The 18,174-nt window shown below is 42.5% G+C and overlaps 2 protein-coding genes across 4 annotated transcripts; one reads left to right on the forward strand and one right to left on the reverse strand.

The window, feature by feature from the left end:
- Window positions 1-154: 154 nt before the first annotated feature.
- Window positions 155-12,273, reverse strand: LOC121575684 (COX assembly mitochondrial protein 2 homolog). Of its 3 annotated transcripts, XM_041888949.2 has the most exons (5): window positions 11,879-12,191; window positions 11,223-11,289; window positions 11,011-11,081; window positions 787-858; window positions 155-653 (listed from the first exon to the last, which is right to left on the reverse strand). In XM_041888949.2, exons 2-5 carry the CDS (start codon window positions 11,257-11,259, stop codon window positions 570-572), a joined length of 264 nt encoding a protein of 87 aa, XP_041744883.1. In that variant the 5' UTR covers window positions 11,260-11,289; window positions 11,879-12,191; the 3' UTR covers window positions 155-569. The 3 variants fall into 3 exon arrangements, with proteins under 3 accessions (XP_041744883.1, XP_041744885.1, XP_041744884.1); XM_041888951.2 differs by lacking the exons at window positions 11,223-11,289; window positions 11,879-12,191 and adding an exon at window positions 12,198-12,273 and having other exon boundaries at window positions 11,011-11,122; XM_041888950.2 differs by lacking the exon at window positions 11,223-11,289 and having other exon boundaries at window positions 11,011-11,122.
- Window positions 12,274-12,709: 436 nt separating this feature from the next.
- LOC121576059 (centromere protein N) lies at window positions 12,710-18,055 on the forward strand. The gene is made up of 10 exons (XM_041889351.2): window positions 12,710-12,958; window positions 13,785-13,830; window positions 13,934-13,993; window positions 14,161-14,234; window positions 14,390-14,563; window positions 14,680-14,781; window positions 14,921-14,975; window positions 15,115-15,224; window positions 15,318-15,441; window positions 17,623-18,055. The coding sequence occupies exons 1-10, from the start codon at window positions 12,803-12,805 to the stop codon at window positions 17,709-17,711; spliced, it is 990 nt and encodes a 329-aa protein (XP_041745285.2). The 5' UTR covers window positions 12,710-12,802; the 3' UTR covers window positions 17,712-18,055.
- The last annotated feature ends 119 nt before the right edge of the window (window positions 18,056-18,174 follow it).

Consider the following 18,174-nt stretch of genomic DNA (forward strand, 5'->3'; position numbering starts at 1 on the left):
ACCCTCTTAAGCGTCCGTTGAGGACTTGGGTTAATAAGACTGTGAGCATGACACTGATACATTTGTAAATGAATGAAATGTCCTGTGAGCTTGGAGCTTTCACATATAAGTAAAGCATCTGTTGACTACCCATATGAAAATAACATCAAGGCAATTCTGTGTTTTGGTACACTTTATTCAATAGGAATACAGTGTTCATTCTACATTGTCATCCCCCAGACAGAAACGCAGACAATTTAAAACAATTATTTTGTTAACCACTTTCAATATGCAATCAACCATGATTGCATGGGGATGGGGTAGCAGTCCTCGAAACAGACCCCCCATATGAGCTCTGAACACAGAGTAGCGAAATGATCACAGGACCCTTTCTCTCTCCATCATCCACCACTGTCTATGACAATCCACCCCACCCAACACTATTCAACACACATACTTAAACTGACATTATGAGAGATCTCTTGTGGCCAGATGTCCAGGCAGTAAAGTAGGCCCCCGTAAGTCCCCAGTCATCCAATACCCAGTCCCTGTGCCCCTTCCTGGAGCATTGGCTCAGCCAGTTCTGCAACTCAGAAGTCCTCCTTAGGGCCGTCTTTCAGCCTCTGTCTCATCTCTTTAGCATGCTGTTTGCTTTTCTCCCTCTTTGCAATTCGCTGTTGATCAGAAAGAGAAACACACACACATTGTCGAAAATACCAAAGTGCTCCCATCAATGAAATATGACAATAGTAGTCATCTGGTGAGGCATCCCTTTTGAATTAAAACCAAATTGCTGGTAGTCCTCACCTCGTCCTTCAAACAAGCCCTCATGGCACGGTCCATATCATTGCAATGGCCAAAGAACTTCTTGACATTGTGCTGAGGATGAGGCATTAATGACATGTTTTTGACAGATAAGAGTGTAGCTATACTTGACTGCTCCTATACATTAGTTCAGAACAGCTACAGTGTAGAGCAATACAGTAGATCTTTCAGATGGAGGTCTATGTGGGACATGTTCTTAGACCAGTTGAGAAATTCCACCTCAAAAAGCACAAGAAAGAGGATTGACACCCACCATCTAAGATTGTTCTGAAGTCGTTTCTGTAGTTAGAAACAGGTTAGATTAGCACTCCTGAAACATGACTTTGTTGAAATATAATGTGATCTCTGAGAAATTAAGCTAATTGATTCCACCCTAATTGGCCATTTTAATTTATAGGATTAATATATTCTTCAGTAAATGTATACTGAACAATAATAAACACGCAACATGTAAAGTGTTGGTCCCATGTTTCATGAGGTGAAATAAAAGATCACAGAAATGTTCCATATGCACAAAGAGCGTGTTTTGCTCCTTTGCCAAGATAATCCATCCACCTGAAAGGTGTGGCATTTCAAGAAGCTGATTAAACGGCATGATCATTACACAGGTGCACCTTGTGCTGGGGACAATAAAAGGCCACAGCACAATTTTTGTCACACAACACAATGCCACAGATGTCAAGTTTTGAGGGTGTGTGCAATTGGCATGCTGAGTGCAGGAATGTCCACCAAAGCTGTTGCCAGAGAATTTAATGTTCATTTCTCTACCATAAGCCGCCTCCAACGTCGTTTTAGAGAATTTGGCAGTACTTCCAACCAGCCTCACAACCGCAGACCACGTGTAACCATGCCAGCCCAGGACCTCCACATCCGGTTCTTCACCTGCGGCATCGTCTGAGACCAGCCACCCGGACAGCTGATGAAACTGAGAAGTATTTCTGTCTGTAATAAAGCCCTTTTGTGGTGAAAAACTCATTCTGATTGGCTGGTCCTGGCTCCCCAGTGGGAGGGCCTATGCCCTCCCAGGCCCACCCATGGCTGTGCCCCTGCCCATTCATGTGAAACCCATAGATTAGGGCCTAATGAATTTATTTCAATTGAATGATTTCCTTATAAATTATGAACTGTAACTCAGTAAAATCGATGAAATTGTTGCATGTTGTGTTTATATTTTTGTTCAGTATAGTACCTAACATCCAATTTCGACCATAACTCTTCCTAGCAATGAGTAAGACATGAGAAATCCAATACAATTATCAAAAGACACCCACGGACCCCCCACGTCAATTCCACCCCAACAACCAGTATACAGTATCAGTTCTCTATGTCTGACAAGTAGTATGGAGCTCATGCTTGGAGTATTGCTTCTTCAACCTTTGTAATGTATTCCCTGTGATGTTTTTTTTTCTCCCATTCAGAGAAATTAGCCATTGAAGTCGCTTGCATTATTTAACATACATTAGTGTCAAAGTACCAGGTTTTGCCCACTAGATGCCGCTGTTCCTGCTACTGTCACCACACCCTTTTATCCGTTTTGCTGGTCTCATGTGTTTATTAAATCGATCACAACATGTTCTTTGCAACTTTGGGTAGAAAACCAATATATTTTGCTCATGTTGAAAATAAATTGTATGGTCATCCTCACAATTCAAGCCAGTCCTCCATGAAAGCAATTCCGTTTGTCCTTCTCTTAGTCTTAATTTGTGTCCAGGAAACGGCCCCTCGGTGTGTGATTTATTCCCTTCAAAAAAGGTCTGGGTTAGTTAGACCATTCCTGGAGAACAAGCAAACCATTAGGCTACAGCAGATCTAATTGTTTAAATGTTATGGTCTCATGGTCTTCAATGGTAAAAGTCCCAAACACACACCGTATAGTGGTTTACCCAAACACATTTTACATTTACATTACATTTTAGTCATTTAGCAGACGCTCTTATCCAGAGCGACTTACAGTTAGTGCATACATTATTTTCTTATTTTTCATACTGGTGTGACGACCCTCCCACTCTGTCTGCCGTATTCTCTCTTTGCTCTTGTTTCCTTATTAGGATGCCGGTGGGCGGAGTTGGGAGGGTCGTCAGCTACATGGGAAACACCTGGGCCGGGTGTGTCCCAGCATAAATGGACCTCTTCCACATTCATGAAGGAGACTCTCTCCAGGCAGATACTTTGACTTTGGTTGTGGTATTTTTGTGGCCTTTTTGGTTGTTCGCTTTGGCACCTCTCAACACTTTTCCATATTACATTTATGCAAGCAAACACTCACACTACTGATTACTGATTACACACCCCATTGTTATTTGAGTTAGTTTACTTTAGTTAATAAATATATACTTTAAGTATTCCTTGTCTCCACGTGTCTCCCTTTTGTTACGAACTTGAGCCGGTTCGTGACAAGTGGGGGCTCGTCCGGGATCTTGAACTGGTTGTGTTTGGGAGAACGTGGAGTTAATGTCCAATTCTGTAGTTTTTTTTTGTGTAAATTTTGTTAGTTTGTTTGAGTTTGATAGGCCCAGTATTGGTTTCCTTTGGGTTGTGTACTGCGTTGGAGAGAGTACATTGGTTAGTTTCCAGTCCCTGCCCAGCCTGGAAACTCTTGCTCTACTCGCTGTTGGGGCATCGGTCTGAGGAGGTGAGTACAATCGGCTGTGTACCTCAGTGGGAGATTGGGTAGGGTAGTGACATTTTCTACCCGGAGCTATAGATTTTTCCCCTGATAGGCTTAGTGACGTGTTTTGTTTTGGGATACGTTGGGCATGGTTAAATGTTTGTTATTTTTGTGTGGTGTCTGTGGACTGAGCAGTTGTCTCGGGGGCACATCCGTGGCTTGGTGGAATCTACCAGCGTGCTGGGGGGTTTAATTCCTTGCCAGCGGGCTACAGTGCGTAATTACCCACCGCGAATCCACACGAAGACTAGGGTTGAGTTATTGTAGGTTATGGGGAAGCTCCATATCCCAGCTCTCTTCTGTGGTGCTCGGTGTGATTGTCATTTCTCTTGTGTCTGGTGTGCTCAGCAGAGGGGTTGAGCAAGATTATTATGATATATATATATATATTTTTTTTTTCTTTCTTCCTGATTATGGCGTCTAATGTAGACGAGTTCATTCGCTTTCCATCAGAAGAACTGTTAGAATTATGTACTAAAGAACAGCTGTTGAAGGTTGCTGAACACTACAAGGTTGAAATTAGTGATAAACGCCAAAAAAATTATATTAGGTTAATATTGAAGGCCAATTTGATGGAGAGTGGTATTCTGGATGTTACCACTGGGGCAGCCTCTGCTGAGGACACATTGTCTCCCCGATATGTTACAATGACCGCTCCATCGGTTAGTCATAGTAGTCTTCTTTTTGAACAGCAGAAAGAACTGCTTCTGTTACAGCTAGAGCATGAACAAAATGGACAAAGAGCTAAAATGGAGCATGATCGTGTAAAATATGAAAGGGAATTGGAATTTAAACAGGATATGGAGCGTGCTAAAATCAAGCTGCAACATGAGCGACTAGAGTTGGTTAGGGAAGGAAAGCTCTCAGGGGAGAGTTTGCTCTGGGAAGGTGACCCAGAGTTACCTAGGGGTCTTTCCTCTTTTGGTTGTAATCCAGACACATTTGATATTGTTGGGAATTTACGGTTGTTGCCCCAGTTTAATGAAAAGGACCGGAGACATTATTTTCGTTGTTTGAGCGTGTTGCTGACGCTAGGAGTTGGCCTGATTCTGATCGCACTTTGATGTTGCAGTGTGTGCTGACTGGTAAAGCGCAAGAAGCATATTCAGCTCTTAGTGTAGCAGACAGTGTTAGTTATGAGAAGGTTAAAACGGCTGTGTTACAGAGTTATGAATTGGTCCCTGAGGCTTACCGCCAACAATTTAGAACTTTAAAAAGGGATGATCAGCAGACTCATGTTGAGTTTGCGCGAATATTATCTTCACAGTTCAATCGCTGGTGTTCTGCCTCTGCAGTTATGACTTTCCAAGGGCTGTGTGATCTGATTATGTTAGAACAATTTAAGGACACAATCCCTGATCGTATAGCGACGTACATTAACGAACGAAAAATAAAGACTGTCGCTGAAGCTGCGGTTTTGGCAGATGAATAGGTGTTGACTCACAAAAATGTTTTTGCAGAACCCCGTATTCGGCGTGAGTGGGGGCGTTCGCAGAGATTTGGGCCTCGCTCGCCGAGATACTTCGGTTCCCGGGCAGAGTTTCATTCAACTAGGGTTGAGCCTGATACCTGTGGTAAAACTGACGTTGGTCAAGAGTGTCACTACTGTCAAGAATTAGGTCATTGGAAAAATGAATGTCCGCTTCTTAGGTCTAGGGGTAAATTCAGTACAGGTGCTTATGGTAAATCGAGGCCTGCAGCGTTAGCAGCGCCTGTTCCACATCAGTTCACTCCTGACGCATTGTCTCATGCCCAGAGCCAGGTGAAAGGTTATATTGATCCCGACTATTTACCTTTCGTTACGGAGGGTTTTGTGTCTATGGTAGGAAGTAAGAACCTAGTGCCAGTAAAGATCCTAAGAGACACAGGTGCCTCTGAATCATTTGTGTTGGAATCTGTGTTACCCTTCTCTGCGGAGACTGATTCGGGGAATAGTGTTCTAATTAGGGGAATAGGTTTGAACACTGTCAGTTCCATTGCATAAACTGATGTTGGATTGTGGACTGGTGAAAGGTGAGGTTGTTGTGGGGGTGCGTCCTTCATTGCCTATTGAGGGTATTGACGTGATCCTTGGAAATAACTTGGCTGGGGAGCGTGTGTGGCCTATCGCGTTTCCATCTTTAGTGGTTTCCACTAAGCCGTCAATTGTAGGGATTCCTGATGAGAGTGCGCAGAATTTCCCAAAGGTGTTTTCTGTGTGTGCAGTGACGCGTTCTATGATCCATGACGACCTGGTCACGGAGCTGGCTAACGAGAATACCACAAAGAAGTCTGTTACTGTTTTCCCTGTTATCCCGTTATCTATATCCCGCTCCGATTTAATCGAGGCGCAACGGACTGACCCTACATTAGAAGAGTTGCGGGACCAAATTGTGCCTGTGGAACAGTTGGGAGATGTCGCACAGGGCTATTTTCTCCAAGAAGAGGTCCTGATGAGAAAGTGGATGTCTCATGATAGTTGTTTTCTGGGGGAGGCGATTAGTCAGGTGGTGGTACCAGTTAAGCTTCGTGAGTTGGCGCTAACAACTTCTCACAATGACGTTGCTGGGCATATGGGTGTGAGAAAAACCTACAATCGTATATTACGACATTTCTTTTGGCCAAGATTAAAGAGGGATGTTTCTGATTTCATCAAAATTTGTCACACCTGTCAATTAACTTTTAAACCTAATCAAGCTATTAAGCCGGTACCACTGTTCCCTATTCCTGTACTCAGTAAACCTTTTGAGTATTTGATTATTGATTGTGTTGGTCCTCTGCCTCGTTCTAGAAAGGGTAGTAATTATTTGTTGACTGTGATGTGTCAGACCACTAGGTTTCCTGCTGCCTATCCTCTCCGGTCTATCACGACTAAGGCTGTGTTAAAAGCTTTGACTCAGTTTCTCTCACCGTTTGGAATCCCTAAGGTCATTCAAAGTGATCAAGGATCTAATTTCACCTCTAATCTCTTTGGTCAGGTTCTCCAACAACTCCATATTAAACACAACTTGTCTAGCGCCTATCATGCCCAAAGTCAAGGAGCACTGGAACGTTTCCATCAAACACTTAAGTCTTTGTTGAGAGCTTATTGTACTGAGATGGAAAAGGATTGGGAGGAGGGGTTGCCTTGGTTATTGTTAGCTGCTAGGGAGGTTTCACAGGAGAGCACGGGTTTTAGCCCAAATGACCTAGTGTTTGGACATCGGGTGCGTGGGCTTTTATCTGTTCTCCAGGATGACTGGAAGTCTCCCCGAGCCTCCTCAGTCCCTGTTATCATATGTGTGTGATTTTCGGCGACGCTTGTATGCCGCTGGTGAAATGGCTAAAGAGAAGCTATCATCTTCACAGGACAGGATGAAGAGCATATATGATCGCCGAGCTGAGCCTCGTCACTTTAGTCCAGGTGATCAGGTTCTGGCTCTGCTGCCAATTGTTGGTTCTCCTTTTCAAGCCAAGTTTCAAGGTCCATATACAGTGGTGCGCCAGTACACTGAGCAAAATTATCTAGTTGCCACTCCAGAACGGAGGAAAGCACACCAACTGTGCCATGTAAATTTGTTAAAACCCTATTATGCACGTTCCTCTGAGACTGAACAGTGGGAGTCTACAGAGGACGGTAAGGCTGTTCTTTTGGCTGATACTGTTTATTCCAAGAGTTCTGGTCATGCTAGGTCTGTGCAGGAGCAGGAAGATGTTTCTGGTCCCGATGATTGCATACTGCAGGGTAGATTGAAAAATTCAGAGACACTGGAGATTTTAGATAGCCTTCTTACTCATCTACCTGTTGATGGGCGGAAAGAGATAGTTGGTTTGATTGAGATTTCCAGGGTTGTTTTCTGATACACCTACACGTACAAACTTAATAGAACATGATATTGACATTGGAGATGCTGACCCCATTCGTCAACGGTTCTATAGAGTTTCTTCAGAGAAACTGCGTTGTCTGGATGCTGAGGTCCGGTACATGCTGGAGAGTAAAATAGCAGAGCCTTCTTTCTCCAGTTGGGCTTCTCCCTGTATCTTGGTCAGTAAATCGGATGGAACAAATAGATTTTGTACGGACTACCGTAAGGTAAACGATGTCACTAAGCCAGATTCATTTCCTCTTCCTCGGATGGAGGACTGCGTTGATCAATTCGGCGCAGCTAAGTTTGTGAGCAAATTTGACCTGTTAAAGGGCTATTGGCAGGTGCCACTGACGAGTAGGGCACGTGAAATCTCTGCCTTTATTACACCTTTTGGTCTGTACTCGTATTCGGTTATGAGTTTCGGACTGCGTAATGCGCCTGCCACTTTTCAGCGACTTATGAACAGGGTTGTCTCTGGTCTGGCCGGGTGCGCTGTTTATCTGGACGATGTAGTGATATATGCAGATACTTGGGAGGAACATCTGTCCCGTATTCAAGCCTTGTTTGGACGTCTGGCTGCGGGTCGCCTCACGATAAATTTGGCTAAATGTGAGTTTGCTCAGGCGACTGTTACATACCTTGGAAAGGTGGTTGGGCAGGGTGAAGTGCGTCCTGTTCGGGCTAAAGTGGTAGCTATTGATGCTTTTCCACTACCAGCTACTAAAAAGGAACTGATGCGTTTCTTGGGAATGATTGGGTATTATCGTGGTTTTTGTAGGAACTTCTCTACTGTGGTCGCTCCCTTGACAGATTTGCTGAAAGCTAAGGCTGTGTACGTATGGTCTTCTCATTGTCAACAGGCTTTCGAAGATGCAAAGAGGTTGCTTACTTCAACTCCGGTACTGGCTGCTCCTCGTGTGGATTTGTCATTTACCTTGCAGGTAGATGCTAGTCATGTGGGGGCGGGTGCAGTTTTGCTGCAAGCAGATGTGGCTGGGGTTGAGAGGCCTGTTAGTTTCTTTTCCAAAAAAGTTTAACCATTATCAGTTGAACTATTCGGTCATTGAAAAATAAGCATTAGCACTTATATGGGCGCTACAACACTTTGAAGTGTATGTTGGGTCGGGTGTAGTACCTATTGTGGTCTACACCGACCATAACCCTCTCACCTTTTTGAGGTCCATGAGGTGCCCTAATCAGAGGATAATGAGATGGTGTTTATTTTTACAATCCTTCCATCTAGATGTGCGGCACATCCGGGGGACGGATAACGTGATTGCTGATGCGCTCTCTCGTGCGCCCTGTTCATGAATATTGATGTGACCGACCATTGTTTGATTTTGTCATGTTCTATCTTTCCGGTTTGTCCCTTCCTAGTCTTGTGTTCTTCTTTCCTCTTAAAGGTTGCTTCCTGTGTAAAGGTTGCTGAGGTCTGGAGAGGAGGATGATGGGGGGGCAAGTGGAGGTGTGAACATGTACAATTTGTCGGTTTGGGACGCAGGGGCTGGTACGTTGGTCCGGGGTCCTTGTTGGTCCCCGGTCTTATGGGGGGGGTGTGACGACCCTCCCACTCTGTCTGCCGTATTCTCTCTTTGCTCTTGTTTCCTTATTAGGATGCCGGTGGGCGGAGTTGGGAGGGTCGTCAGCTACATGGGAAACACCTGGGCCGGGTGTGTCCCAGCATAAATGGACCTCTTCCACATTCATGAAGGAGACTCTCTCCAGGCAGATACTTTGACTTTGGTTGTGGTATTTTTGTGGCCTTTTTGGTTGTTTGCTTTGGCACCTCTCAACACTTTTCCATATTACATTTATGCAAGCAAACACTCACACTACTGATTACTGATTACACACCCCATTGTTATTTGAGTTAGTTTACTTTAGTTAATAAATATATACTTTAAGTATTCCTTGTCTCCACGTGTCTCCCTTTTGTTACGAACTTGAGCCGGTTCGTGACACTGGCCCCCCCGTGGGAATCGAACCCACAACCCTGGCGTTGCAAACGTCATGCTCTACCAACTGAGCTACATCCCTGCCAGCCATTCCCTCCCCTACCCTGGACAACGCTGGGCCAATTGGGTCTCCCGGTCGCTGCCGGCTACGACAGAGCCTGGATTCGAACCAGTGGCACAGCTAGCACTGCAATGCAGTGCCTTAGACCACTGCGCCACTCGGGAGACACACACTGTATAGTGGTTTATCCAAACACACACTGTATAGTGGTTTACCCAAACACACACTGTATAGTGGTTTACCCAAACACACACTGTATAGTGTTTTTGCATTGGTAATGGTATTGGGTTGGGTTTAATGGTAAATGTCACTAATCACACTACATAGAGATGTTTTCTAATAATGTTATTTTAAAACATGACTACCATGCAATGGCTTATAATTGTATTATTTTATTAGGGTTGTCATAACATTTTAGTCACTAACCCAAGTTTTGGGCTTGTGGAAAAGTGTTCATATGAGAATTGCTACATACGGATAGCCCTCTCAGAGAGCTGCCATTTGTTGGACTATTCAAGGTGAGTTGGGTTGAAGCATTAGGTTGCTAAAAGAAGGACAAACTGAATTGCTTTCATGGAGGACTGGCTAGACCACACTTTATTTTCACCATGAGCAAAAGCTATTGGTTTTCAACCCTAAATTCCAAAGAAAATGTTGTGATCCATTTAAAGGTCCAATGCAGCTGTTTTTATATCAATATTAAATAATTTCTGGGTACCAATTAAGTACCTTACTGTGGTTGTTTTCCATTCAAATGGTCAAAATGAAACAAAAATAGCTTCTTAGCAAAGAGCACTTTCTCAAGCCAGAATTTAGCTAGGACTGTCTGGTAGTGGTCTATGTGGAGAGGGAAAAACTAGCTGTTATTGGCAGAGAGGTTTGGAACTCTTTCTTAAAACTCCATCCCACCAAAACAAGCTGAAATATCAGGCGGGCTTTTCAAACAGCTCTTACACTAAAAGGGCATTATCATTTGTTTCACAATTTCACAGTATTATTCCAACCTCAGTGTGGAAATATATATAAAACACAGGAAAATCACGTCTTTGACTGCACTGAGCCTTTGATCAGAACCACAAGAGACCAGCAAAACGGATAAAAGGGTGTGGTGGCAGTAGCAGGTACAGCGGCATCTTGTGGGCAAAACCTGGTACTTTGACACGAATTTATGCTAAATAATGCAAGCGACTTCAATGGATAACTTCTCTAAACGGGGAAAAACCATCACCAAATTCACAGGGAATATAATACAAAGGGTGAAGTAGCAATACTCCAAGCCACAGCTCCATACTACTTGTGAGACACAGAAATCTGATAGTGTATACTGGTTGTTGGGGTGGGGTTGGCCTGGGGTGTGGTGGGTCCATGGGTGGCTTTTGACCACTTTCTTGGATTCCTTATGCCTTAAGCAATGGTAGGAGAAGTTTGATCCAAATTGGATGTTGGGTACTATATTTGTTGAATATTATGTGAATCCTATAAATTAAAAGGGCCTATTTAGGAGCATTCAATTAGCTTAATTTCTCAGAGATCAAATTAAATTTCAACAAAATAATGTTTCAGGAATGCTAATCTTATCTGGTTCTAACTACAGAAGCAATTTCAGAACAACCTGAGACGGTGGGTGTCATGGCTTGCTGAAATGACATGGAATGACCCAGTCTATGGTTCTCAGGTAAGTATACAATATCTTACCTCCATGTGGCACTGCTTCAGCAGGTTTATCAGTATGTTGCACTCGTCCGTGTGCAGGTGAGGCGACAGATCAGGGTGCATTCTGAGTTAAGGGCTTACCACTCAAACAATCCTGGAAAGACAAACAAACAATACCAGCCATGTTTATGACTACAATGTATGCTTAAAATTCCTATTTGGGTTTCTGTAACGAGTGTCTACTCTAAGGATACTCCATCCACCCAGTCCCTCTCCATCCTGCAAACTCATGTTGATTATCCGTTTTCTGTTTACACTTACCTGTAATGAGAGAGAAGACAGGTGTAAAACACAGGTGGGCAGGTTAAAACTAATACAAGCCCAGGTAAAGACATGGATAGTTTTGCCTGTGTGGGTGTATGAAGGACAGACAGAGTACCAGACACAATGAGGAGTGGCTATTGTCATAAGAGCCCATCCTTTCATCCAGATGAATCTCAAAGCTGTGATTGCCAAAATGTATGCACTCACCAACTGTAAGTCGCTCTGGATAAGAGCGTCTGCTAAAATGACTAAAAAATAAAAATAAAATGGGATTTCAGCCTCTACTTTAACAAATAGGCTAGTAGTTGGCAGCGTTGTTGTTAACAGTCATAAAGTTGTGGTTGTTTAGAGATGGACTTTGTTACATATTCAGAGACCTGTTGAAATAGACTCAAATGTGTTTGCGGCAAAGGGGCCAAGGAAACAAAAATGGTTAAATTGAATGATGCTAGCTAGTTAGATACAGACTGTTCTAGCTACAGTACAACTCACACACTGGTAGCTAGTATAGTAGCCACCAAAATAGACTGGAATTACCTTAAAAGCTTTGAATAGAATAAGGTAGCTAGTTGAATAAAGATATTACCAGTTCAGGTGGGATATCATTAGGATATCAATCTTCCAGGAATATAATATCTCGTTGATAGCAAGTTGACCAAATGTAGCTAGCTGCCAATGGCTAGCGAGATATACCACTTAAGGGCAAATGTAACGTTATTTCAACCCCTTGTTTAACTCCTATTACTGCCAGGTTACTGTCGATGTATTTACATCTAGCTAGCTACAGTACAAATCTTTGAAAATGTGTTTAACATTTCAGACATAGCATTCAATTGTAAACCTAGTTATTTATTGATAAAGGGAGGACATGCTGATAGCACGCTAGCTAGCTACACTTGTCTCACCCTTTCGTAACAGCAAGGACAGTACACTCTGTGGGAAATGGTAACCTGATTGACATTACAGCAGCAAATCAACACTTGCTCCCGTTGGATGGTGGTCCAATCACATTAATTGTTGCTTACATGTGGGCGGGTACTCACTCAACGTGCACACAGCAAATAAATCCAATCATTGCACAACTGGAACATAAAACACATTTTATTTACATATCTCAACGTATGCATCATAGCTACATCATTATATGTAGTTAATCCTAAACACTGTGCATCTATGCCGCTCCAGCAGACGGCGCCATCGCATCGGGCAGTGGAAAGACAATACATTTACAAAATCCCAGATCTTAGTTTCTATTTATTTTGTTTTTGAACGTTTTTGGTTTAATTTAGGCCGATCTTAAACCCCATTTAATAACCTCTAAACATCTCTAAAGCATGTGAATATATGGGAAACGTTATTTTAAGAGGAAATGACGAAACAGGAAGTCTGACACACTAAGTTATTCCGATTGGTTGACTCTTGTTCGGCGGTTTGTTTTGGATTTGTGTGTCTGTTGTTAGCTTGCTAATGCGTTTTAAGAGTTGTATTTGTTAAAGCATATATTTTAAGCATGGATGACTCTACAAAGCGTATATTACAACGTATGATACGACGAATCCCTTCTCAAATGCTCCAGACAATGCTTAGCAAGTGGGCTCATCTATCAAGGGAGGACTTCACACAACCAAAATGGGTGTTGACGGAACATTTACTGGCTCTCTGTGAGGTAGATGTAGCTACTTAACTATTTAGTTATCTATCTAACTAGCTTTCTAATGATGTGATGTTCTCTTTAGCTAACTTGTTAGCAGTGGTGGAAAAAGTACCCTATTGTCATACTTGAGTAAAAGTAAAGATACCTTTAATAGAAAATGACTCAAATAAAAGTGAAAGTCATCCAGTAAAATACTACTTGAAAAGTAAAAGTCTAAAAGTATTTGGTTTTAAATATACTTAAGTATCAAAAGTAAATGTAATTGCTAAAATATACTTAAGTATCAAAAGTAAAAGTATAAATCATTTCAAATTCCTTATATTAAGCAAACCAGACGGCACCATTTTCTTGTTTTTGTTATTTATGGATAGCCAGGGAATACTCCAACACTCAGACATAATTTACAAAGGAAGCACTTGTGTTTAGTGAGTCCGTCAGATCAGAGGCAGTAGAGATGCCAGGGAGGTTCTCTTGATAAGTGCGTGAATTAGACCATCTTCCTGTCATGCTAAGCATTCAAAATGTAACTAGTACTTTTGGGTGTCAGCGAAAATGTATGGAGTAAAAAGTACATTCTTTTCTTTACGAATGTAGTGAAGGAAATGTAAAAGTTGTCAAAAATATAAATAGTAAAGTAAAGTACAGATACCCAAAAAACGACTTAAGTAGTACTTTAAAGTATTTCTACTTAAGGACTTTACACCACTGCTTATTAGTTTAATCTAGCTCTCCTTAACAGTTCATCGTGTGCTAAATTTAATCATGCCTATCATATTGGGACATTTTTTGTTGTTATACAATCAACCTTTCTGATACATTCTACTTTTATGTTTCCCAGGAGAAGGGCTTGACAGTGAAACACATCACAGAACTTGAAATGATCTGTAAGTGTTATCTGACAGCGTGAATTAACTAATTTACCCCTCAGTAGCTAATGGTCTACTTAGTTGTCAGTAATAGATAATACATTTCACCAATGCTTTCCAGATATCATTGAGAATCCGAACCAGGGAATGTGGCATGGCTTCCAGCTCCTTGATGCAGAGGGTAAATGAGAGTCTCTAATACCTTGCTGTACATTTAGTATCTGGTGCTTTTACTGACACTCACAAAGTTGTCATTTAAAAATGTACCCTAATCAATATTAGAGTTCGAAGGTATTAGAGGTAGCCTAATCAGCACTACTGTTCATTTCATTATATTTTTCTTCACAGAGGATGCACCATCCATTGAGCTGACACAGTTCAAAGAACAATTCAAGGCCAACCTCACAGAGCTCATCAGCCATGTATGTATGCTTTCCGGCTTTTAAGCTTTTATATGCTTGGTAGAAAAGACAGAAAACTAACATTCCTTAAAATTGACATAATGTAATGTCCCTCAATTGCTGTGCTTGTGTGTGCCATCTCTTAGTCAATGCCTGTATTTGTCTTTCCTTCAAAGGTGTCTATTAAAATAAAGAAACACACAGATGAGGCCATATGGATACGTATTGCCTGGGGGGACAACTTCACAAAGCCTAACCACCTTAAACCCACATACATTGTCCACCATCTTCAGACCCCTTATGTCTTTGTGACCGGCTTAACTTCGAAGCATAAGCCTCTTTTAAACCAGGCAAGGATGCTTTCTGAATTGCCCCCGAGGTGATTCATAACGTCATATTGCAATGCTTTGAAATCTGTTTCTATGGTCTGTATCGCCTGTTTAACAGACTGAGTTCTGTCCTACAGGCCTTGGTTCTGGCCACCAGATATGGCTCTATGAAGGATGCTCAACTCAGTGGACGGAACCTCGCCGCCATCAGAGATCTACTGATGAGGCAGTACCAACAGGTAGGCCTTGGTGCTGTGAAGGGACACAGGCCATATAAAAGCCCTTTTCATGACCATCCCACTGCTTACTGCTAACAAGGAAAGCCTATAGAACTAACTAACGAGATTCTGTGTTCTGCACCTCTTCCTTCATTCGTAGGTGTTCCCCACCAAACATTCAAAACCTCTCCAGGAAAAGAATCCTGTCCCTAGAAGTATGTTTTGTTGTCTGCTTATAAAATACAATTGTAATGTATACATGAACATAATCATGGTGACAACCACAACTAATTAGATATCAATAGAATATTGACTTAGTTTATGTTTCACTGACATTCTATTTTCTCATATTAGACCCCAATATAGAGAAAGAACAGGCTGAGAATACAGAGAACCGACTTCAGATGGCCTGTGAGGCCTTCGGCGATGGGACACTGCCTCAACTGCAAAAAGCTGTCTACAGGGTGCAAGAAGTTGAACTATGGTTGTTTACGAAAAGCTTTCTTCTCATGTGCCTGCTGTGCTGTGTGTGACAATGTATTCTGCTCTCTTCTTAGCTGGAGACCAAGTTCCGAGATGACTCTAACAAGACGTTGACAGGCAGAGAAGAGCCCTTCAGAGGAGTGGTGGAGTTTGCCAGCACCAACCTCCTAGAGTCACTCAGGCACTGTGTGTCCTCAGGTACAGTATCTATATGTCTGGGGCTGGGCTTTGTTTAATATCCCCTTTAATCTATGTCAATATGGAAGAGCCACATCTTCTAGTTAGAGCTGCAGAGACACCAAATGATGAACAATAGCTCTCTCTCTCTGCAGTCTGTTCCATACCCTCAGGTTGAGAAGTCAAGTCTTCCAGGTGAATGCTCAGCATTAGAACGTTTTATTTAATGTGGTTTTAGTTAGTTAACTGCTCATACGTAGCTCCACTTCTTTATTCAATTATGTCCATGGCCACAAGGGGGCAGAGGAACCATGACAGACTTTCACTGTGTCCATCTCATTCTCCAGACAGATGTGCTGAGTTGTTTGATGTTTTTCATCCAAAGACTATTTGATTCGGAGGGTCTGCTATTAAATGAGTGGATTCGATTAGACTGAACCGGGGTGAACTAGGCTATGGCCAGTTACATGACCGGCTAAAACCGATGAGGGCGGAGCACCCTGCTCAAATCAAATCAAATTTTGTTGGCCACATGCACCGAATACAACAGGTGCAGACATTACAGTGAAATGCTTACTTACAGCCCTTAACCAACAGTGCATTTATTTTTAATAAAAAAGTAGAATAAAACAACAAAAAAGTGTTGAGGAAAAAAAGAGCAGAAGTAAAATAACAGTAGGGAGGCTATATATACAGGGGGGTACCTGTGCAGAGTCAATGTGCGGGGGCACCGGCTAGTTGAGGTAGTTGAAGTAATATGTACATGTGGGTAGAGTTAAAGTGACTATGCATAAATAATTAACAGAGTAGCAGCAGCGTAAAAATATGGGGTGGGGGGGCAGTGCAAATAGTCCGGGTAGCCATGATTAGCTGTTCAGGAGTATTATGGCTTGGGGGTAGAAGCTGTTGAGAAGTCTTTTGGACCTAGACTTGGCACTCCGGTACCGCTTGCCGTGCGGTAGCAGAGAGAACAGTCTATGACTAGGGGTGGCTGGAGTCTTTGACAATTTTGAGGGCCTTCCTCTGACACCGCCTGGTATAGAGGTCCTGGATGGCAGGAAGCTTGGCCCCAGTGATGTACTGGGCCGTACGCACTACCCTCTGTAGTGCCTTGCGGTCGGAGGCCAAGCAGTTGCCATACTAGGCGGTGATGCAACCAGTCAGGATGCTCTCGATGGTGCAGCTGTATAATTTTTTGAGGATCTGAGGACCCATGCCAAATCTTTTCAGTCTCCTGAGGGGGAATAGGCTTTGTCGTGCCCTCTTCACGACTGTCTTGGTGTGTCAATGAATAGCATTCTCACGTAGGTGTTCCTCTTGTCCAGGTGTGGAGTGCAATAGAGATTGCATCATCTGTGGATCTGTTGGGGCGGTATGCAAATTGGAGTGGGTCTAGGGTTTCTGGGATAATGGTGTTGATGTGAACCATGACCAGCCTTTCAAAGCACTTCATGGCTACAGACGTCAGTGCTACGGGTCGGTAGTCATTTAGGCAGGTTATCTTAGAGTCCTTGGGCACGGGGACTATGGTGGTCTGTTTGAAACATGTTGGTATTACAGACTCAGTCAGGGACATGTTGAAAATGTCAGTGAAGACACTTGCCAGTTGGTCAGCACATGCTCGGAGTACACGTCCTGGTAATCCGTCTGGCCCTGCGACCTTGTGAATGTTGACCTGCTTAAAAGTCTTACTCACATCGGCTACGGAGAGCGTGATCACATAGTCATCTGGAACAGCTAGTGCTCTCATGCATGCTTCAGTGTTGCTTGCCTCGAAGCAAGCATAGAAGTGGTTTAGCTCGTCTGGAAGTCTTGTGTCACTGGGCAGCTCGCGGCTGTGCTTCCCTTTGTAGTCTGTAATAGTTTAATAATCTAACAGTAATATGTGCAACCTGGTCAAATTGTCAACATGGCAGCATGATGGATCATTCAGACATTTTCAAACTATTGTTCTTTGCAAAGGTAGATAGTGATTTATGTGTTTTTATCAATAGCAAACACTTTTGCATGTGAACATGAAATCCTAACTCATTACTCCATGTGTTACATCACTTTTGTTTCATGCAGGGAACCCGGCTCATGATGCCCAGTTTAAAAAAACGAATGCAATCACTTTTAACCCTGTGCAAACTCAGCCTACCCCGTGAACAGGGCTGGCAAAAACGAATCCCCTCAGTAATTGCTTGTGCTTGTGTTCGACAGGTATGGCGTCAACCCCAGTCACCCCTCTTCTCTCATCCATCACACAGAAAGGGAGAAACTATTTTGTTATTACAGACAAAGGAGTTTAAATCAAGTTTAACTCCAAGTAGTGTATATTTGTATTGAATGTGTTAACATTGTATGTAGTTTAACATAATTTTTTTAGAACACCTTGTTTACCCCATGCACTCTGTTTCAGATTAAATAAATTGACAGATGTAATCTGTTTTATTTTGTTTTATTTCATGTAATTTGTTTCACTTATTTTGTATGAACAAAAAAAACATTTTCTGCAATTATGTTGATGAATTTAGAGTGCAGTTCTGCATTTCGCAGTTTCAAACTCAATTCTTCCCCCATAAGAATAATCGTTATTGTTTCTCAATTCATATACTACAATCTGTACTCTAATAAATGTTATTGGATGAATTTACTTTGTGTTACTTGAGTAGTGTACAGCAAAGGGTCATGGGTGGCTTGTTTACATTTTTGCACATGTAATGTATCATAGAAGTAGCTACAATATTGCTACTTGCCACCCCTCTGATGTTG

Source organism: Coregonus clupeaformis, unplaced genomic scaffold, assembly GCF_020615455.1.
Source record: "Coregonus clupeaformis isolate EN_2021a unplaced genomic scaffold, ASM2061545v1 scaf0563, whole genome shotgun sequence".
NCBI lineage: Eukaryota > Metazoa > Chordata > Actinopteri > Salmoniformes > Salmonidae > Coregonus > Coregonus clupeaformis.

Excerpts from the sequence above, each read along its gene's own strand:
- LOC121575684 (XM_041888949.2), bottom strand. The coding sequence starts at position 11,259 with ATGAGTTTGCAGGATGGAGAGGGACTGGGTGGATGGA. Across the intron at positions 859-11,010 it reads TGAAGCAGTGCCACATGGAG|CACAATGTCAAGAAGTTCTT; the intron begins GTAAGATATTGT and ends CCTCATCCTCAG. Across the intron at positions 654-786 it reads GGGCTTGTTTGAAGGACGAG|CGAATTGCAAAGAGGGAGAA; the intron begins GTGAGGACTACC and ends TCTGATCAACAG.
- LOC121576059 (XM_041889351.2), top strand. The coding sequence starts at position 12,803 with ATGGATGACTCTACAAAGCGTATATTACAACGTATGATACGACGAATC. Across the intron at positions 13,994-14,160 it reads CCAGCTCCTTGATGCAGAGG|AGGATGCACCATCCATTGAG; the intron begins GTAAATGAGAGT and ends TTTTCTTCACAG. Across the intron at positions 14,564-14,679 it reads ATAAGCCTCTTTTAAACCAG|GCCTTGGTTCTGGCCACCAG; the intron begins GCAAGGATGCTT and ends TCTGTCCTACAG.